The sequence below is a fragment of the Chenopodium quinoa genome, unplaced genomic scaffold (assembly GCF_001683475.1).
Source record: "Chenopodium quinoa cultivar QQ74 unplaced genomic scaffold, ASM168347v1, whole genome shotgun sequence".
In the NCBI taxonomy this organism is placed as follows: domain Eukaryota; kingdom Viridiplantae; phylum Streptophyta; class Magnoliopsida; order Caryophyllales; family Amaranthaceae; genus Chenopodium; species Chenopodium quinoa.
Genome location: NW_018742914.1, coordinates 3,992,045 through 4,014,594, shown reverse-complemented (window position 1 = coordinate 4,014,594; position 22,550 = coordinate 3,992,045). Strand labels below are relative to the sequence as shown.

Sequence of the window (22,550 nt, the reverse complement as noted above, 5' to 3'; positions counted from 1 at the left end):
GCTTCAGTAATTTCCTTGGAGAAGGCCGACGGCTGTTCACCAAGTCTAAGCAACCGTAGCTGCCAGTCCATAGGTTGGACGTTTTTTGCTGCAGGTCCACCAAATGGAGGTGGCTGCATAAAATACTGTTGTTGCGGCACAAATGGTAAGTTTGGTACCGCCTGGGCACTATGAAAGCCGGACTGACGGGAGGTGCCGCCTGACTGACTCTCATGGTACGACTGAGTATGCCTCATCGAGGCATTTCGCAAACTGTCTTGAAAGTCTGAAGTAGAGGCCGACTCGGACAATCGGTCACTCTTCTTCTGCTCTAGCAGTAGCCGAGCATCTGTGAATGTTTGCTTTGACCCGTCCGCCTGAATATGACGAACCGGTTTCCTATTTCCCGTAGGATAACGGAATTTTGTGAAATCAAGAGCAGGTGGCTCCCGCTTCTTGGATTTAGGATGAGGAGTCGCCTCTCGCCCTTGAACTGGCTTCCTCTTCAGTGAAGTGGAAGGTTTCTTGGCCGACTGCTCCTTGACTGAAGCAGGCGGCTTCTTGTTGATCAACTCTTGGATCTCTCCCTTGAAGTCCCTCATGAAGGTCATGAGTTCGTTCCTTGTGATGGGAGCAGACCCATCAGTCGGCTGTTGCCGAGCAGGAGGTGCGCCTGCTGGCTCGCTTCCTGTTTGAAGATGCTCCCGTTCCCTCCTTTCGGTATGACGGGTACGTCGGGCCCTTAGGGTCCCGTCTGGAGCTGTATGAGTTTCAACTTCAAATTCACTTTCGGTGTCATGGTCCGACTGAACTTGAGGGTCGTTTAGGGGACGCCTCTCTTCAGGAGTCGGTACAGACTTGGATGCCATCTCTGAAGTACTCTCCCCACAGACGGCGCCAAATGTTTCGGGGTTTTCTGATGTCCCGCGGGAGAGTTACAATTCCGAGACTGGAACCGGACGCCTGTACCTGCAAAATAACGGAGACTCCTGAGAGCTCCGCCTCCAACGGTCAAGTTAGTACCTGATTAAGGAGTAATTAATACGGAAATTAATGTAATAAGACCTCTCTAGGTGAGAGTGTTTAATGTTGGTAATCTGCTTTGTTAGCGAGATTAGCCGGTTATTAGTGTTCCGTAATGTTTCTGTTCTGTTCCGTTCTTCAGGTGAGATTAATTGCTTGATCAATTGCCTCTCAATTGCTTGATGTTCTCTTAATTTCTTGATCCCCGGATTAATGAGGATTAATTAAGTATTTATAGTCTTGAGAAGCGTGCCACTCTCTAGGTTTAGGGTAAACCTAGGGCTGACCGGGCCTCTAGATAGGATTGGGCCTTGTCGGCCGGTTTTCCCATTTGGCATGGGTGGACACGTGGCGTGCCTCGATTGGTCCGTAGAGGACGTATCTGTGATTGACACGTGGCAGGCTCCTATTGGCCTACGTGAAGGACACGTGGCGGAACCTGGTTGGTCCACTTGTCAGACGGTGATTGGTGGATAAAAATCCCCTAATCACAACCCATCCCACTCTAGGCAGTTCCAATCTAACCCTTCTCAACCCTTAGACTTATCCAAAGATATCTGCCCACCACAAATTGAACACAGCCCAGAGTTAAGGATTATCCCTGCTGTTAGAAAGAGCCCTAGGTTTGTGAAATCTGCAGATCCTGTAAAATCCAACCAAGCAAAGCAGCAGCAGCCTTCTGTTTACTTGCCTCTCTCAAAAATAAAAGCTAAAAATCCTTTTAAAAACCCTAATCAGTCTGTGCTTAGGAGAAGTCCCAGGTTGAGCAACAAATATGGACATAGGGAAGCTTTGTGTGGTGTGAGTGAGAAAGGAAAGGGTGAGGAAAACAGAAAAGGGTTGTCAAAGGCTAAGAGACAGTTGTTTAAGAGTGATGAGTGTAGATCAGGGTCAGGTTCTTCTTCATCAGATGTGAGTGACCTAGACATTGATTGGGTGGCTGGTGAGGAAGAATTGGGCAATAGTGAAGAGGAAGATGTTGATTGGTTTAGGCAAACAAGAAAGGGTATATTAGGAGAAGTTGATAGAAGTCTTGATGACAATGATGTGGGCAAAAAGCTGGTGCAACTTGTGAGTGATATTGGCTGCAAGGATCTTCAGTTACAACAAGAGGGCAGTGACTCTGATGAACTCAGGAGCTAGAATGGCTCAGATGAAGAGGAAGAACAGTGCAACTGGTTCAGAGAAGACATAGATTTTAAGAAACCTATTGTGCTTGAGAGTAAGCAGAAATTCAGCAGTAGCAAAGTGTTGAGGAACGCATTGAGGATTCATGCCATTGAAAATAGGTATGAATTTTACTACCTTCACAATGGAGGTGAAAGAATTACAAAATTTTGCAGAAAAAGATGTAAGTGTGAATGGAACCCTAAGAGAAGCATCTTGCCATTATGTACATGCAGTGAAGAAGTGAAGAAGTGTGAGCTCAAGGTAGGTGCTAGGAGGCTGTTTAATAGTACTGCTTGGCAAATCAAAGAACTCAGACTGACACACAAGTATATGAGGTCCAAAATGAATGCATGTGTGACCTCTGAGTTCTTGGCAGAGAAGTATGTAGAGGAATGGAGAAGTAATCCTAATTGGAAAATCAAAATTTTTAGGGCTAGGGTGTTGAGTGACTTAGGAATAGTAGTTGGATATTCTCAAGCTTGGTTAGCTAGGGCAAGGGCAAAGCTTATGATTTCTGGATCTGCATCTGAGAAGTATGCAAGGGTGTGGGATTACAGCAATGCATTGTTGAAGTCTAACCCTGACAGTTCAGTATATGTTTTATGTGAAGGAATGGATAGGCCTCAACCTCCCCTATTCATGAGGATGTATGTGTGCTTGGTTGCTTTGAAGAATGGATTCAATAGAGGTTGTAGGCCTCTCATTGGTCTAGATGGCTGCCATTTGAAAGGGACCTACCCAGGTCAGATCTTAGTAGCTGTGGGCAAAGATGGGAATAATCAGATATTCCCATTTGCTTGGGCTACTGTTGAAGTAGAAAACAAAGAAACCTGGGCCTGGTTTCTTGACTGCTTGAAGAGAGATATTGGGGATGTCAGTGATGGCTTAGGACTGACATTCATGTCAGACAGACAGAAGGTGATCCCTTCACCCTTCCTTGATTTTAATTTGTTTATTCTGTATTAGGAGTAGTTCTAATTATTTTTTTTAATGTTGTTGTTGATTTGATAGGGACTGTTGGAAGCATTTGACCAAGTCATGCCCTTAGCTGAGAAAAGATTCTGTGTTAGGCACATCTGGGCAAATTTTAAGCTTCAATTTACTGGTTCTACCTTCAAAGAATTGTTTTGGATTGCAGCTACGGCTACTACATTGGTAAGTTTGATTTGTGTTCCTATTTTAGTTACATTTTGCATCTTATTATCAACTAGGTTGATTTTGAGGTTATATTTTGGTTTTGTGCTGTGTTATGTGTCATGGTAGCTTAATAAGCCATTGGTTATTGGAATAATTAGGTTGATTTTGAGGTTGCAATGGAGTGTATAAAATTTCTGTCAGAGGATGCCTATGAATATTTAGCAAACATTCCACCTACACATTGGTCTAGGCATGCATTTTCAGACTTTTGCAAATCCAACATGCTTTTAAACAATTTGTGTGAAACATTCAATGTTGTTATCAAGGATGTAAGGGATAAACCCATACTCACTCAAATGGAATGGTTGAGGAAGTATATGATGAAGAGGAACAGTGAGAAATGGGAGGGTGTTCAAAAACTAGACTGTAAGAATATGCCTTATGTCACTAAGGTGTTTGAGAGAATGGAACCAGTTGCTAGACATTGCATAGTTCAGATTTCTAGGGGGGATTTGTATGAGGTAGAGCTGAATGGTGATCAGGCTCAAGTTGACCTAGGGTTGAGGAAGTGCTCTTGCTACCATTGGGAGTTGACAGGGATTCCATGTGTACATGCCTTTGCATGTATACTTGACAAGAGAGTGGACCCAGATGAATATGTTGATGGGTATTACAACAGGGACACCTACCTATTAGCCTATGAGGATTCTATTAAGCCCATGCCTGGACCAAGACACTGGGATAGGACAAACCTTAGGCAACCACTCCCACCTCCAATTAGAGTTATGCCTGGAAGGCCTAAGTCAAAGAAGAAAAAGCTGGAGAAGGGAGAGAGAGCACAGGACAGTAAGAATGAGGAGCCTAAAAAGCAGAAGGTGCAGAAAAGGTGCAAGAAGTGTGGGCAACTTGGTCATTATGCCAAGACTTGTGGTAATGAACCCATGATGCCAGCAGCAAATTCTGAGCCAAGGACTTCCACAAAACCTGTACAGAACACCCCATGGCTGCAAGAACAGAGGAGGAAGAAGGCAGAGAGGGGTCTGAGAAATGTAAGCCTGGATTTGTTCTGTTCAGCACATATAATCATCTGTCAGAACTTAGTAGCTGATGTAATATTAATTTTTTTTTTTTTTTCACAGACTGCAGCTGGTGCTGGTCCTTGGAGTATAGCTAACAGGACCTTTCCTCAAGAGCAACAGAGACAGCAACAAGGTCAAGTGGTTTGTAGCCAACAGTCACAAGTGTCTACTGCAGCAACAGCAGCTGTTCCAAAAAAGCAAGCAAAGGGAAAGAAGAAAGTTGTCTGAATTTTTCATCTTATGTGACTGTAATGGATTTAGGTGTTATGTTCATGGATTTTTAAGTAGTTGTGTTCATGGATTTAAGTCCATTAATGGATTTTTTTTTAAGTACTTGTCTGTAATGACTAAGTATTTTGAATCAGAACTTGGTTTTTGTAAGGCATACTCTTAACATTGCAAAGCCTATGAAATTATGTTTGATTGTCTGACAATTGCATTTCATTCAAACTAGAGAATTTGTTTCCAATTTGTTATTTCATTAAAACTTGAGAATTTCTTACAACTTCAAAGTGCCATATACTTTGACCACAATTACATACTACCAAATACTGCCCTACATAACTAACCTATTTAAGCAACACTAAAATTCCAACCATGATCACAACACAACAAGTGGCAATGATCACAACTAACCCAACCCCAACACTGATCTGCTTTCCTTCCCCCCTGTATTTTTTCCTGTCTTCACTCATAGCTCTGCACTTCAATTTCAGATTGTCATTCTCAGTTAACAAACACCTCCTTTGTCCACTTAAGTCTTCCACTTCACTTTTGAGTGTGTTGATCTCCCTTTTCATAAGTTTCTTGTCCAACAATAACTGATTGATCACCTCCTTCTGCCAATCAGTCCCATCTTCTACATCAAGCCACTCAAAACACCTACATCCCCTTGTTTCTGTTTTGGGGTCAAAAAACTTGCAAGTCAAAAACTTCCTTCCAGGATTCTCCCTTGTCCAAGAGGTGAGCCTAGCCATGGGTATGCCACAATCACAGTTCTTGATTTTGGAGGGTGAACATCTAATTAAAGACATAATTCCCTGCAATTTGACACAAATCATCAATGCCTACAACAAATAATGCTATAACAAACATGCCCCCAAACTCAATTTCATGATTGTCCCACCTTACCTAAAACCCCCAATTTAATTTCCCTCAAGAACCCTAATTTCTGTTCACTAATCTAAGAACAAATTACTCCAAATTAAATACCCCAATTAGCCAGCAAATAATCAATATTTACTAAATAAGTCACTAATTACTAATTAATTGAACATCTAATTGCAAAATTTTTCCAATTGATCGTGAAACTTACCCGTTTTCCACAAGAATTTCCTTCGCAAATCAACCCAGATTACCCAATTACCACTTACCACTCGAATCACTACTGTTTTCTACAATCAAATTGTGTTATTGTTTGTTTGCATTTTTTTTTTCAGAATCAAAGATTCAGAAGCAAGAAGAGCAAAGAGGAAAGATCTAGGAGTTTAAATGGAGAAGAGTTGCCAGGTAGCCGTTGGAGTGGACCCCACTAACGGCTACAGTGACAGATTAGTTGAAAAAGGTTAACTGGTAGGTAATTTTAACAAACTCCCTTTTGTCTGGTAGTAAAGTAAAAAAAAAATTTAATACTGGTAGTGAAGCTGAAGACAGCCACTTTTAGTGGTAGTAAATGTCAAATTTTCCAAATTAAAAACATAGGAGAAATACTCGTGACAAGCATATAATAACGATAAAGTCATAAAGCCCTATTCGCTGTGTCTTAAAATTAATTTTAATTCAGTAGAAATATTTTAAATTCAACAAAATAATTTCAATTTAGTAAAAATAATTTAAATTCAAGTATAAGTGTTTAAAGTAACAATCCAAAGCATCGCCCGAGCAACTGACCCACACTAGTTTTCTTTTTAAAACATGAACAACAAATGTAATTATGCAAAATATATAAGAGATGTATATAAGCATGAAATATATTCCCAAAAATTGCAGTGTTCTATACTCCTTTGTGTAATTTCATGTCATTTGGATATGAACTTTTTTATTATTTCAATTTATTTATATTATATTTTTAAATAATTACTCGCATATGTTATTCCATATAGGTATGCTATTTAAAATTTTCAACATCATTTTACCGCATAAAGTTTTTATGTTACTCAGAACAATTTTTTTTTTCCATGTGATTAAGTTTTAAACAAAATAATATAAGTTTTCAGCAAAAATAACATAATTTTTTTACCAAAATAATTAATATTTAAACAATATAACAAAAGGGTTAATAAAAAAAATTATAAATAGTTTAAGAAAAATAATAATATACGAGTAATATTTTAGTAAAATGACATAAGGTATATAACTTAAAATAACACCATATCTAATATATAATTGTAGAGTTTTTTTTCCCAACTTTTATTCACAGCACTTTAATTCTTGAATGGAGCAATTCTAAGCATTCTAATTTATTTATTTTTTTTTTTTTTTTTTTTTTTGATAACTTCTTCTCCAACTTCCACTATTTTTTTTGGGAGGAAACTAACTACCTTATCTTTTTTTCTTTTTTTTTTTTGTCAATAACTTTTAATTCTCTAAATTTTAGATACAAAAATAAATAAATAATTCACTTTCACTTTTACTATTTTACAATACAATATATATCTCCACATATAATTCACTGTAGCACTCAAAATCCCCAACATTTCACTTTTTTTTAAACCCTACGTACTAAAATTTCACTTTGTTTTACGACTATTTTTTTGGTACATAGTATAATATATGTCATGCATTACCACAAGTATACAGTTTCGTTATCAACCATTCACTATAGTACTATAAATCCTCAAGCCTTCAATTATATGCATTTTTTAGGGACTACCCTCCAAACGTTTTCTTTTTTCCAACTTTTATTCACAACACTTTAATTCTTGAATGGAGCAATTCTAAGCATTCTAATTTTTTTTTTTTTGTTTTTTTTTTTTTAATAACTTCTTTTCCAACTTCCACTATTTTTTTTTTGGAGGAAAATAACTACCTTATCTTTTTTTTTTGTCAATAACTTTTAATTCTCTAAATTTTAGATACAAAAATAAATAAATAATTCACTTTCACTTTTACTATTTTACAATACAATATATATCTCCACATATAATTTACTGTAGCACTCAAAATCCCCAACATTTCACTTATTTTTAAACCCTACGTACTAAAATTTCACTTTGTTTTACGACTATTTTTTTGGTACATAGTATAATATATGTCATGCATTACTACAAGTATACAGTTTCGTTATCAACCATTCACTATAGTACTATAAATCCTCAAGCCTTCAATTATATGCATTTTTTAGGGACTACCCTCCAAACGTTTTCCGTTTCTTTAATCATCAAAAGCAAAAAAAAAATGTACAACACGTTTTTGTGGAACTAGCCTCAGCGAATAACTACTTGCAACAGAACAAAGTATGTAACTCCTAGAGCAAGACACTAACTCATATGACACTAACCAAGTAACACGAGTAACCCCTATAACATTGAATGGGTAACCTCTATAACTTTGAAAAGGTTAACTTCAAAATATCATTGCGTGACCACCGACATAAAAGAGTAAGACCCTGTTTTTTGATCTTCTAAGCAATTAAAGCATTGAATATCATATTTCAGCATAGCACAGCAGGTGTCATCATATAATTAATACGATTATTAAAAAAGCTAATTAGGGTTTAACAGAACCGACCAATCCAAAATCGACCATTACAGCTCAAGTCTAAATTACAACATCAAAATCAACTTTTTATATTTTAAATAAATTTTTTCTTATATATCCCGTGCATTTTTCACGGGTACACTCTAGTTTAATCAAATAGAAAGGGATAAATATATAAAAGAAAAATTACAATATTTTTAAACATAATAACATTAAATTATTGAAAGAATAACATAAGGTTAAATAAAAATAACGAAATATATGATAAAAATTAAAAATAAATTAAAAAAAATAGTAACATAAAACAAGGATTTATCAAAATAACTCAAGGTTTTTGAATAATAACATATGATTTTAACAAAATAACACAAGAACAAAAATACAAGCTTAATTCAAAATAGTGCAAGTTCAACTCAATTATACAACTCAATTTTAATTGAATTTAAATTCAAATTTACTTACCTATTTTGTTTTAATCTTTGATATTGTGCTGATTTGTTCATTTTTCTATGAATTCATGAATATTAAACCCATTTAGATGTCGTAAAATTAAAAAAATTCACATTCAATTGAACAATTTGTGCTTAGCTTGTTTGTGGTAGTCAATGCATATTTTGGATGAATTTAGTAGTTTTTGTTGAATAAAAAAAGTTTTAATAAAGTAAAGTGGAGGTTTGAGAATTTGGAAAGAGAGAAAGTAATGCTTTTTTTTTTTTTTTTTTGTGTGTGCTCATATTAATTTATGAGCTCAGACTAGATAAACCTCTTCCTTGAGCCTAGAATTGAATGTATGGCAGTACTCAATGAATACAGATAAGAAGACAAGCTTTATTGCTTGTCTACATATAAGGCTCTATCAGGTATAAGTACTTACTATAGTTCTTGGTTTCGAAGTGAATGAAAGGTTTTTATTAGCAGCATGAGTCCACGAACGAGGCTATTCTTTCCATCGTTAAATAGTAACCAATCTCACCTTCGCCACACTCCTTTGACCCTATTTATATAGTCTCACATGTATATGTTATTTTGTTTTAAAAATATGTTATTTCCATTTAATTTGTTATAATTTGTTTCCAAAGAATATGTTATCCTTGATGTTTTGATGATCACACAAGTCAAATATATATTTGAAATCTAATGCTTTGATGTTTTGAAGCTATGATATAAGTTACAGGACAAGAAGAGTTGTTCACGCTGAGGACTTGAAGTCAAGAAGAAAAGACATACTATAATAGTTTCTTTGTAGGATCTGAAGCTTTGGAGTAGGAGCTGAAGAATGAGAAGATCTTTAGAAGACTCAAAGTAAAGACTTCAGCAGAGAATCACTAAAAAATAGTGTTTTTTTATACTTTAGGATTTATATAAGTGAAAGTGAATAGAAGTTTGTTGCCTTAGTGGAATGCATTAGTTGGCTTAAAAAAGATAGAATTTGAGTTGCTTGAATTTAGGAAAACTATTGTTCAATGAAATTTTTTTCTGTTAAAATTATCTTGTTTAAGAGAATATCTTTTTAACAGTTTTACTAAAATTGCGCTTTTAGTGTTGATAAAACTCTTCGTATTGCTTCAACGTGCCCTGAATTTTATGACATGATTGTGCAACTGGAGGGTGTGGGAGTTAGTGGCGTAGGCTTGCACAAGTAGTAGTGTTCGAATAAAGCTATGGTTTTTCTATAAATAGAGAAGTTGTTTAATTTTATGGAAAAACTATCTTACTCAAATATATCTTCTATCGTTCTTTCTTTCAAAGTGCAAACTCTTTTATAGACTTGGTTCACATTAATTTATTGTGGGCCACTAATAGTAGAGACATTATGGCTGGATTATTAATACGTAGTATATATATATATATAAAAGGTCACTATATTAGAATATAGGTTATTATATTAAAATAAAAGCAATTGTCGTAAAATTAACCTTTTTTTATACAATTTAAAAACATTGGTCAATATAAATAACAATGGTCACTAGGTTGAAATTTCAATAAGTTCAACATAACGTCATATTTCAAGTTTGCAATAATGTTAAAAATCCACAAGTTTTAATAAAGATTACTATGTTAAGATTAAGATTATTATATTTAACATTAGGGTCATCATGTTTAATATAAGATCGGTTCACGTACTTATAGATCAAATTCACACAAGTTTTTCTACTTTCAAAGAGTTAAGAGTTGTATTCCACTTTAGCTAATAACTTTCTTATTCCTTAAAAGTTGTAATTGGATGTTGGGAAGTTTGAGTGAACTTCGAGTAAAGTTGAGAGAAAGAGAAAAGCAGCAAGTTGAGGGACTTAATGTTGGGAACTCTAAGTTCGTTGGGGATTTTAGAGATTGAATATTTGAGTCTTTAGCTTGTAATCGGTTGTTTGCCTTATTCTAGTAGTAGTTGTAGTTTTTTCTTATTGTTAAGACCAAGAAGTTTTTCACGCTAAAATTCTTTCTATGTCTTTGAGTTCCCTCATCTTTATATTCTTTATTTTGTAAAAAGTTGTCTAAACTTCTCTATACTGCAATTCACCCCTCCCTCTTGTAGCATTCTTAACAGACTCCTCATTGATCATCTTGATAGATGATTTATGCAAAGGGAAGTTTTATAAATTTTTGTAATAAAACCACTAACATCATCAGCAAGCTTAAATGTAAAAAGTGCTACATTTTCATAATATATTTAAAAAGGGAAAAAGCTAATTAGCGTCTTAAGGCGTTAGATAAGATAATTAAAAGTGAAAATATTAGAGTAAAATTAACATTAATTACGCCGAATGACACGTGATTTTATCATTCCTAACTTAATTCTAATTCAACCAATATAATTATTCACGTTGGTTGTTAGCAAGTTTCTTAAAAAAAGTCAAATAGCCTTGATTACAATTTGTTGCTTGTTTTGCATTCCAAAATTTAACAAGGTGAAGACAAACTTGGCTTTTCTTCTTTCCTACGATTTTCCATTAAAATACACATGCAAGATCCCACGTGGCATAAATCTATAACATCAAAGTCCAAGGTCCCAAAAATCTCCAACGTGAAACTTGAATTGAATAGTCTTCTTTCTCGTGTTCTTCCTTTCCCCCCGAAAGTGAAGGAACAAATTCACTGCACCTCTAAAAAAAACCCACAAATAAAAATCTTCACCAATCAAAAACAACCCCAGAAATTCTCCTTCAAAAACAAAGAAAACCCAGAAATATCTCCTTCAAAAAACCAAAAAAAATGGAAAAAATCTCTCACAGAAAAATCCCAGTAAATGGCATAAACATGCACATAGCAGAAATCGGCGACCCCACAAAACCAACAATCCTCTTCCTCCATGGATTCCCTGAGCTCTGGTATTCATGGCGGCACCAGCTTCTCGCCGCCGCCGCCGCCGGTTACCGCGCCGTCGCACCGGACCTTCGTGGGTACGGTGACACCGACGCGCCGCCGTGTTCTTCGAGCTACACCTCGTTCCATGTCGTCGGAGATTTAATCTCTCTCCTCGATTTTCTTGAAATTGATCAAGTTTTGTTGGTGGGTCATGATTGGGGTGCGATTATTGCTTGGCATTTCTCTCTGTTTCGGCCTGATAGAATTAAGGCGTTGGTTAATTTAAGTGTTCCGTTTTCGCCCAGGAACCCTAATCGGAAACCTGTTGATGGGTTGCGTAAATCTCTTGGAGATGATTTTTATATCTGTAGATTTCAGGTAGTTTTTTGGGTTTTTTTATTTTAAAATAAAAAAAATTCAAGTGTGTTTTTGATGAATGTTTTGTGTAATTTTTGGTTGGTGTTCATGATTTTCTTTGATGTTGACTTGTTCAGTTCATTTAATTCTTCTATTTTGTGGTTTGTTGAATACTGTTTGATCATTTATTGTAGTTTTTTTAGTATTATGAACAAAAGAGGCAAATCAGTTATTTTTTTTTTTTGGTGGGTTTGTGTAATTAATGTTTTTTTTTTATTATTTTTTTAAATCTGATTTTTGAGTGAAAATGAAGTCAACCCTAGGTCCCAGTATCTGATTTTCAGAGGATAAATGGATATTGAGTGAAAATAAAGAACTAGTTGAGAATTTCCTTAATTTATATTCTCTGGAAATTAATTGGGATATACCCAATTTCACATTTGGTTGCTGCATGTAGGATGTTTATAGCAAATGAATATTTAGAATTGTAAAGTTAAATGCTGGCTTTTTACACTTTTGAACTGTTTGTTTGTTTGTTTTTTAACTGATAAATAGATTGATGGGTGTTTATGGTGAATTATTTGATGGCTTGTAACTTTGTAAGTCTTCTTTTTGGTGTATGATGACAAATTCAACCTGGTAAGCTACTCGAATTTAGTTCGGCCCAATAACTATTTCCAGTAATTTATTTACTTAACCCCAAATTTGATTGATTTTTTTTTCCTTGGTTGATGATGATTTTGACCCGTATAATCAATAGTCTGCCCAGTTATCGAATACAGAGTATTGTGAAGTAGTAATAATTCTCTTTCTTATTGAAACACATTTCTCTCTATGAAGTGCACTATTGTTGTGTATTCTGCTTAGAAGCTATTTAACTGAAGTTTATTGCATTGGTCGTTCAGTTGCCCCCTCTGGCAACATTGTTTGGACAAATATCAGGCGAATGCTCATTTCCTCTTTGATAAGTATGGACACGAATCGTATCTTCATTGCACTTACCTTCTGGGCAGTTCCAAAGTTTTCACGAATTTAATAGTATCCTCATTATAGTGCATCCTTGACTGTTTGCTGTCATACTGTAGGAACCTGGAGAGATGGAGGAAGAATTTAACAGTATCGATACTGCTAGATTAATGAAGCAATTTCTTGTATCCCGTGATCCAAAGCCTCCTTGCATACCTAAAGGAAAAATGGCAGCAAGTGCACAAAAGGCTATTACTTTGCCTCCATGGCTTTCAGAGGATGACATCAACTATTTTGCTGAAAAGTTCAAACAGACAGGCTTTACTGGTGGTCTGAACTACTATCGAGCCATGAACCTGTATGTTTCTCCTTAGTCTTGGAATTGTTAATAGACTTATTGCGTGATCATTGTCCTGACATTTTCCCAACATTTCACATATATCACTTAAAGACTAGAAAGAACTTGAGATGGTGTGATGAGGCATAAGCCAATATGCAGTAGTATTTGTATTTTTAGTGCTTTTGTGTACAGTATCAGGGATACACATGCACTCATTGCTAGAATTCACAGTGTCAGGTATATGCTTACTTGAGTGAATTTTTGGCAATTAATTATGTATTTTCACCGAGAATCATTCAATAAGGTTCCAACTTCCAAGTGGTTGCTCTAGAGACATGGAATTGAGGCTTGTATGAACCATATCCATTTGCATTCATGACTCATTATGTACATTGTAGAACAAAAGAAAAGGCATTTATAAACATTTTCTTCTTTTATTTGATAGACCATTATAGGCCTTTGAAACAGTTAGTTTTTGCCTAAATCGATATATATAGCTTTGGCATGTTAGTGCTGACTCATTGTCACTGCATTTAGGATTCGAACTACTGGGAATCCATTACTTAATTCTTAGGACTAACAATGTTGCCAATGCAAATGTCTTGAATATATGATTTTGTGGCATTTCAATTTTAATAGGCCACAGAATAATGAACCATTTATTAATGCTGTACAGTTTCTTTTTTTATTGGTAGGACTTGGGAGCTCATGGCACCATGGACAGGGGTGCAGGTTAAAGTACCTGTTAAGTTCATTTTGGGGGAGCTGGACATAACCTATAGTTTTCCGTACATGAAGGATTACTTACACAAGGGTGGATTCAAGAGAGATGTACCACTTTTGGCTGAGCTTGTTGTAATGGAAGGAGCTGCTCACTTCATCAATCAAGAAAAGCCGGAAGAAATAAGCAATCATATTTTGGAATTCTTTGAAAAGTTTTAATCCTCTGGTATTTCTCAAGATGCTCTTTGGCTTGCTTGATGCATTCAAATTAAAACTTTTGTCGTTTTAGAAAGAGCATAACGTGCTCTAATTAGTTGTATACATGATTTACAAAGGTGTTGATATGGTGTGTCCCATATACAGTGCTCTTTGGGATCTTCTCCTTTTCCATTGTATAGTGTTTAAGTACCCCTCTTTGTCCCAATTGTTGAGATTCAAATAAGTTGAATACATCTTTTTCTTGCCACAATGTCTGAATTATCTTGTGTTATTTAAAATTAAGTTGAATGGTTTTGTTTCTAATGCTATCATTGTAATTTTAGGGGGCATGCATATTAGTTCTATACTTCCTCTTGTTGTACCCATTTTAAAAGAGATAGGAGGCAATCTAGAGTAGCTGGCTAGTTCTCCGACTTATAGGCGTGGAGGCAAGAGGTCGAATCTCACCATTTCACTAAGCTCATTCTAGGAGGGATTTTCCTAAATCCCCCTTCCTACAATGGGCCTTCTCCTTACCTCACAAAAAAACACAATGTATATACTGTTGTGTTCAAGACCCACTACCAACACTAGTAGGATAGCTTGTAGAATAAGACCAGCAATTATTAGTGTGTGGAATAAGCCAAGCAAGGTAGTGTGTAGAATAAGCCAAGTGTTGACTTGATTGCTTTTGTGGTAGTGTGCTTTGTACACTTTGTAGTTGGCTTGTAGAACAAGCCAAGTTTGGTAGAGTGCTATATAAGCTATAGCATGTGTCTTGTTGTAGTATCACTAATCATAAGAGTGGTCACACAAGCATTGTAGCTGTGAGGAAAACACAACACTTGCTCTAAGATTTTGCGAGAAACAAAAGAGGGTGAGTGTTTGTAGTAGCTTAGGAGTGTTTGTAATTGCGGTTTTGTAGCTCAAATTTAATAGTGAGATTGTCTTTGAGAGGGTAACAAAGTTACCCATTATTTGCTTGTGTTGTGGTTTGTTATTCTTTGGCATTGTTGTTTATATTTGCTTGCTTTCAATCCCAAATTCTTAACAAATTGGTATTAGAGCGGAGGTTGTTTTGGGGTGATTTGAAGGCCAAATATTAACTAAGTTGAGGTAGAAGAGGTGCGGGAAAGTTGAGGTTAGTGTGCTAAATGAGAGCACCAAAAGTAGTTTCACTAGAAGAGCTTAAAGAAGTAGAAGTGTGCTAGAGTGAGAGAGGAAAAATGTAGAACTGAAAGTGAGTTGTGAGAGTGTCGGTACAAATTTTGCGCTGCCAAGTAACGTTACACGATGTGATCTTGTATCGAAAGGCCATTTGACATTGTGGTGGTCATTTGGCGTATTCCGTGGCGCGACGGTAGTAGTAGAGGTGGTTGGTAGATTGTGGTGATGTGCTAGTAGCTCCACTATGAGATGGTGTTGGAGGATGAGAGCACAAACACACAAGAGGGAGTGTAGAGGTATGAGCGCCTTGTAGCGGATTGGAGTTCTACGAAGAAGGGTCTTGAAGATGATGAAGACCACGAAGGAGGGGGAGGCATGATGTTTTGGTGGTTCCTAAAAGAAGTTGAAGGTTGAGGATGAAGGTTCATGGAACTTCTTCCGGGTCACCCACCTTGACGGGTCGCAAGCACACTCCACTCTACATTAGTATGTAGAACATAATTCACGGCCTCCCCTCCATCGAAACTATCTTGCACTGCCGTTATTACCACAGGACACACCGCAATCGCGAGGTCACACATTTGAGGAAACCGTCCCATACACATAACGCCCATGTCTATCTTGACAAGCTACAAGCTATGATATCACTTGTTGGGCCACCCACCTTGACGGGTTGCACGCACACTCCACTCCACATTAGTAAGATATTATCTGCTTTAGGCCTAGCCCGCACAGATTTGTTTTTAGGCACCTTTCTAAAAGGCCTCATACTATTGGAGTGTGCACTCACTTATAAGGAGCTCTGTTCACCTCCTTACTCCTTCCATGTGGGGCTTGAGATGAACTACACCAACATATACTTCTATTTACATTATTATAGTTATAGCTGCATATTTACACTATCTTTTTGTGTGTTAGGATTGCAAGCCTAACAAGTATAATTTGGTAGATTGACAGCCGGTGTTGAGCAAAGGTTATGATCTTGAGGAACTTGCTGTGAAAACAAGATCGCTATAATGCTATGGGGTCCTTTATAAAAAGACGTGTTGGCCTTGGTATATTAGCAATGCATTACGCCAAGTAGGAAATGTGTTCCAAAATATCTTGGCTTTCGGAGAGGAAGTCTTTATTGATAATTTTCCTGATTATTACACCATAAATAATAATTAGGAATGTAATATATTATTTTTAATAAGTATTGCAATGAATTTGGTGGTATTAAGTGAACCATTAATAAAGTTATAATTAAATCCTAGGTCTAGTGGTGAATGCTACCTTACAAATATGGTGCACAAAACGTAAACTATAATGTCATTTTGCGAAGGTGTTACCATTTAGTAAGGGATTTGACAGAGTTTTTGATCGAATTATTAGCTCATAGTTCTTGTTGTATTCTTCGTCTAGGTTAAAAATTTTAGCATTTACCTGAGAAATAGACTTATGGGCTGCAATGCAATCATCAAGGTCCTATTCAGTCTTCAAACGAATAACATAGTTTTAAGAATTGAACCATAGTTAAATTGATTTTCAAGAATGAAAGATACATTTAGATGTATCACTTTTCCTTTTAATCAATAAGTTTTCTTCACTATCATATGAGCTTTCTTCATTTGCTCTCTCAAAAATTGTGTAAGAGTCCACAATTACAAAAGTGATGCTATCCACTCCACTTCAACAATAGACTCCTTTGAACATGTGTATCCTCCACTTGAGGGGTAGGTTGCCAATAGTTAATGGCTGAGGTTGCCGCCAAATTGAACATTTAGTATTAGAAAAATTTAGAAAAAATGAACATTTTCTAAGTAAACATATTTTACAATAATTTTGTATTTCTCAATAATTAAATGCTCATTTTCATGTAGTTTGATGGTCATTCTTATAAAATAAATGTTCATTTTCATGTCGTATGATGTTCATTCTTATAAAAATAAATGTTCATTTTATTTTTTTTAATTAATACAATTTTTTGTGTTTGTTCAATTGTATTAAATGCTCGTTTTACCACTCGGATCTCAAACGGCAATGGTGCTTCATTCTCTTTCTCTCTGCCAAACTCTGCTCTCAGCCTCTACTTCTCTTACTGTCTCATCAAACTCCATAAAAATCGACATTGAAGCTTCATTCTAGAACCTTTACTTTCTCTTTTTATTGTAACTTAATGGTGCTATCTCATTAATGGTGGAGTGAAGGGGAGTGAGAATGGTGCTGTTAATGGAGAATTAGCTAAGTTTGACAATGGTGATATTATGGCCGCAGTGAAGAGTGTGGTGCAGGAAGATTCTGATGCTAAGGTAGAAGAAGTAGTGGCGGAGAAGACGAAAACGAAGGCGATATCGGAGAAGAAGACGGAGAAGATGTTCAGAAATAAATATTCATTTTTTTCTAGTAAATGTTCACTTTTTTTAAGTAGATGTTCATTTTCTAGGCGCGATCTCTTGCTGAGCAATGAAAATTTTGCGGTAGGTTGCTCCCCATTCTCATGAACCTCTTCATCAAGCTTTCCTAGCCAAAGCCCAATTCACCACGTGAAAGTTCGTCACTATCTATAGCTCCTTACTTAGAAGTTAGAACCTTCCTTCTCCATAGCCACTGGTTCATGACCTTTCGACTCTTGCTAAAGAAGAGAAATTTTGTTATTTGATTTGTTAAAGTTAGAAATGTTGGCGAATTCAATTAGGTGAAAGTAAAAGACAAAAAGATATAGATTCGAGCCCTCGGTAAACAAAGTCTACATAACAGTTCCAATGCTACGCCTTGAACTGCTCAGCGATCTCTCCTACACAATAATTATGACTCATACACCGAAGAAAAATCGAGAATTAAAAAAAAAAAAAAAAAAGGTTGTTCAAGTAGTCAAGGATATGGTACTACTTTTAATGGGAGACATAAAGGGTTTGTTCTCTTACGTTGAAATTCAGTTCAGTTCAATTCAATTCAACTCGGTTCAGTTCAGTTCAGTTCAGCTCAGCTCAGTTCAGTTCAGCTCAGCTCAGTTCAGCTCCTAATTTCCTTCTCTTATAAAATATTCATTTCACTTCAGTTCAGCTCAGTTCAGCTCAATTCAGTTCAGTTCAGCTCAATTCAGTTTAGCTGAATTTAGTCAATGAGAATAGTCCCTAAGTTTGCATGATAAATCTGGGGGACTTTACAACCATACAAAGGAAATAAGAACATTTGTACTTATTTGGATAGCAAGATACAAGGAAAATTTGTATAAGATAAAAAAAAAATTAAAAAAATTAAAAAAATTGAAAAAAAAAAACTTTTAAAAGCTTTATCGTAAATTAAAAAAAAAATAATAAAAAAAACCCCGAAGTTAAAATTTTTTTGTTTAAAGAAAACTAGTATCTTAATTAGGGCCTATTTTGGTTAACTGAACTGAACTCATTGGAGCTGAAATGAATTGAACTGAATATTTTATGAGAGAAGGTAATTAAGAACTGAATTGAACTAAACTAAACTTATCAGAGCTGAACTTAACTGAAAATAATCTGAAGAGAACAGGTCCTCAATCTCTAATTACTATCTAATTCTCAATTAATTATTTAATGGGAAAATTCAAGTTTATCTCTGTGATAAACTTGAAAATATATCTCCTCTCACAATATATTGTTTTATGTTTATTTTCAAAATAATAAAAGTGAAATAATAAAGTGGCACAGAAATCAATGCGAGAAATTGTTAGGGGAGATTAACTTGAAATGTTAATCTCAGAGATTAACTGGAGCTCCCTCTTATTTAATAATAAAAAAAAAAATACACCATCTCCACCCACCAACCCAGCCACCCTCCTCCCTATCCCCTTCCCCCGACAACAACTCCCATAACCGGCCACCCAACTCCACCGCAACCCCACCCACCACCTCAGTCGCGATAACCATCTCAACCACACCTACTTAACCAGAATTCCCGAAATACCACACACCACTGCCTACAAATATCCCCTCGACCTCGACGGGACTATGTTTTTTTCCTCCCTCTTCTACTTCACTTTTTCGGTTTTCCCCTTCTTCAACACTATCAACATTCAACCATTTACAATCAAAATTTATTTAATTTGGAAAAGGTAAATGAGTGAGGAAACTAAGCTAGCAAGAGAAGCTAGAAAGCATGGCGCCAAAGATCTGAAACCGCCATTAACGGGATTGATTTGCTTAATTTGTGGAATTTATTGTTGACATTCTCATTTTTTGCTTTAAGTTTCAGTAATCTAAGGTGGGTTGTCGGGTTTAGGGTTTCAGGAGGGGGTTGACCGGACGTGAAGGTGGGTCGTCAGGGTTGGGGGGTTAAGGTGGCAGCTGAGTTGGGGGAAGGGGAAGGGGAAGGGGAAAGGGAAGAAGGGGGCTGGTGGTTAGAGTGAGAGCCCCTGAGAGGTCTCCGAAGAGACATAGACAACAGGAGTTGGAGTTTTGGATATAAAAATACTCGTACAAGTTATGGATTATACTTGTTCTACATTTGTGTATTTGTTTTTTCTTTTTTTTTTTGGAGGATTGTTTACTTGTTTAATTAATCAAAGATAAGGAAACCATCGAAGACTGCATTAGATTATTTACAAATATAATTTCTAAACCAATTTTTTAGCAATTTATTTCTCTACTAATTCACTCATTTCACCACAGATTTCATACTCCTTGGTTTTTTAGACTAGATACTTGCTTAGTGATGGATTCAACGGTCAGAAAGATCAACTCAAAACATAACATTCAAGTAAAAACATCCCTAAAGGCAACACTCGAGCAAAAGCAGGCAAAAGTTAGGGCAATCTCTTCAACAAAATTTACCTTCAAAACTGATGATAACAACATTCAAGTCGGGGGCAAAATCTGCTATAACTAATAATTTGCTTTGCTAACCCAGCATAAAAAGGAAAAATGAAGCTCAAACCCAAATTGTAACACATGGATTGACAAAGTCTTTGATAATAAAAACCAACAAACTCTTCTATCTTGATATTTGACTTAGTTTCTGTAACCACGGCTGTTACGTCTACCTCTGGCCTTCTCAAATTTCCGGCCAGTAGATCGCACATAAGGCTTGGTGTGACTGTGGGGAACACCAGGAGCCTTGCCAAAGTGCTTGACAGCCTCTCTTGAGTTCTTAGGACCCCTTAGAAGAACCTGCAGATTTAATAGTAAAGATTAAAATTACCTCAAGTAAGAACTAAGAACTACTCCTTATCAAAATTAAATCTTTCTTCTGTATAATCAAATGAGTAAACAAACTCCTATTCTTAATTTTTTTTTAAAAAAAAAATACACCCAACATAACACTTGCAAAAAAAAGCCGCAACAAACTAAAGTAAAGTTCAAAACCAAGTGTTACATATACCAATATATGCAACTCAACCATGCAAATAATGTCAAGTGAACTTAAACACTCATTTGTTTTACAGATGATGAATAGAGGGCAAACATAAAGGACAATTGGGTCGATTCAAAGTACAAAGTACATTGTAGTCACACCAGTAGGAAAACATCAAATGGACTTCATAGAAGCAACACTAATGAATAAAGGAATTGCATCAATTCGCCTTTATGCAATCAGGCTCTCAAATTGGAGAAATCGCAAGACTATATATGTGTTTTTACCGGCAACATGTCGCCATAAGTCGATAGCCATTGTTACATACAAGACACAGGTGAAGTAAATTGTTTTAAGATTAGGGTATCACTTCTCATAGCATTTAGAATTTTGTACTTTCAATTTCAGCTAGAGTTTGCATCACGCAGTATCAAGTAGTTTCTTAACACATTCAATTCTAAAACTTAAAAAGTTCAATTATGAACCTAGCTTCAAAGATAATGCAGATGTAGCCAATCTAATCCAAACAATAACCACCTATTACCAGAATATATCATCCTATTTAATCAACACCTACAAAATCCTGATAAACATTAATGAATAAAATGCTGCATTAACAAAATGCTCAAACGATAAATTTTCCAATTTTTGAAATGTAAGTACTTTAATCACAAACATATACACAATAAAGAACACAATAGACTGGATCAAAGCAACTATACCGTGTTCTGGCCAAGAGGAGCTCTTAGAGCCAACTGATCAAAGGTAAGGCACTCGCCACCGGCCTTTTCGATACGAGCCCTAGCAGTTTCAGTGAACCTCAGAGCACAAACCTTAATGGCAGGCACTTCATACACCCTAATATCATCAGTAATAGTTCCCACCAAAACAGCAATTTTGCCATCCTATATTATCACATAAACATTGCATTTAAATAATACACTCAATAATAAATCATCCACCAAATCAAATTAAATCATTCTAATATAAGTTAAATTAAATCATACAAAAACAAATTCAAAAAATTAAGTACCTTTCCGGCCATATACTTAACAAGCCTTGAGAGGGAAAGTGGGGCTTTGTTAGTCTTGCTCATAAAAAGCCTCTTCAACACAACAGCATTGAAATCGCTACCAGTTCTTCTAACCAAAAATCGGTAAAGCTGAAGAAAAAAATAACAAAAACCCAGATTAACCCACCATTTAATTTCACACATTAAACCAAAAAAAAAACAAATTTAGCAACAAAATTCAACTGGGTATTTGATAAAATTTCTGGGTATTGATAAAAAATGATACCTTAACAAGGAGCTTGAGGTAAACATCGTTAGATTTAGGCGCAGTGCGCTTGGTCTTCTTGCTTTTGCCTCCTGCCTTCAAATCGATACCCTAAAAAGAAAAGAAAAAGATGATTAGGAGGAGAAAGAATGAAGGTGAAGGTGTAAAAATGGAGGAGAGAGAAAGAGAGAGAGTTGTTACCATGGTTTCGCAGTAGGGATGTGATGATCTGATGCGGTATCGGCTGAAGCTATAGCAAGAGAGGAAATGAAAACTAGGGTTTTTGGCCTTTTATATTTGTAATTGGGGCTTTAGTTGGGTGTTGTAGGTTGGAGATGAATGGGTTTTTATTTGGGTTTGGGTTTGGGTTTGGGTTGGATCCGTTTGAGTAAATTGTTTGGAGGGTTTGTGGATTTGTATTGTAGGCCTTTAGCCAAAAAAGTGTGGGTTTGGCAAAGGCTAAAAACGCATTTCTAGTTCAAAATTGGAGCCCGATCTAAAAAAAAAGAACCCAATTTGATCAAATTTTGCTAGGAGGAGAAAAAAATCTAGAAATATTAAAATACTCCGTATGATAGTTGGAGGATCCACCCAGAGGTAAAAATAAATAAATAGTAAAATAATGTGAAATTTCAAAAAAAAAATATGGAGTAAGTAATAAAATACGGCCGCAAAAGAAAAGTGGACAAGTAGTAAAATACGGAGGGAGTATGGGGGATGGAAGTGTACATTAATATTTATTGAGTAACTAGGTACCCGATCGGTGCTAGTTCCGAGAAATTGAAAACCAAAATTGAAATCAGCTTCAACTAATTATTGGAATTTTGG

General features: G+C 35.9%; 2 protein-coding genes and 1 long non-coding RNA gene across 3 annotated transcripts; 2 read left to right on the top strand and 1 right to left on the bottom strand.

Annotated features, from left to right (window-relative positions):
• The first annotated feature begins 10,981 nt into the window (after positions 1 to 10,981).
• Positions 10,982 to 14,253, top strand: LOC110727922 (epoxide hydrolase A-like). The gene is made up of 3 exons (XM_021907517.1): positions 10,982 to 11,768; positions 12,833 to 13,071; positions 13,749 to 14,253. The coding sequence occupies exons 1-3, from the start codon at positions 11,298 to 11,300 to the stop codon at positions 13,993 to 13,995; spliced, it is 957 nt and encodes a 318-aa protein (XP_021763209.1). The 5' UTR covers positions 10,982 to 11,297; the 3' UTR covers positions 13,996 to 14,253.
• A 491-nt stretch (positions 14,254 to 14,744) lies between these two features.
• On the top strand, positions 14,745 to 16,241 carry LOC110727921. Its single transcript, XR_002512600.1, has 2 exons — positions 14,745 to 15,840; positions 16,060 to 16,241. It is a non-coding gene; the product is annotated as an uncharacterized LOC110727921 (long non-coding RNA).
• Positions 16,242 to 19,885: 3,644 nt separating this feature from the next.
• Positions 19,886 to 22,041, bottom strand: LOC110727920 (60S ribosomal protein L18-3-like). The gene is made up of 5 exons (XM_021907516.1): positions 21,924 to 22,041; positions 21,744 to 21,833; positions 21,479 to 21,607; positions 21,168 to 21,350; positions 19,886 to 20,261 (listed from the first exon to the last, which is right to left on the bottom strand). Exons 1-5 carry the CDS (start codon positions 21,924 to 21,926, stop codon positions 20,103 to 20,105), a joined length of 564 nt encoding a protein of 187 aa, XP_021763208.1. The 5' UTR covers positions 21,927 to 22,041; the 3' UTR covers positions 19,886 to 20,102.
• Positions 22,042 to 22,550: the final 509 nt, after the last annotated feature.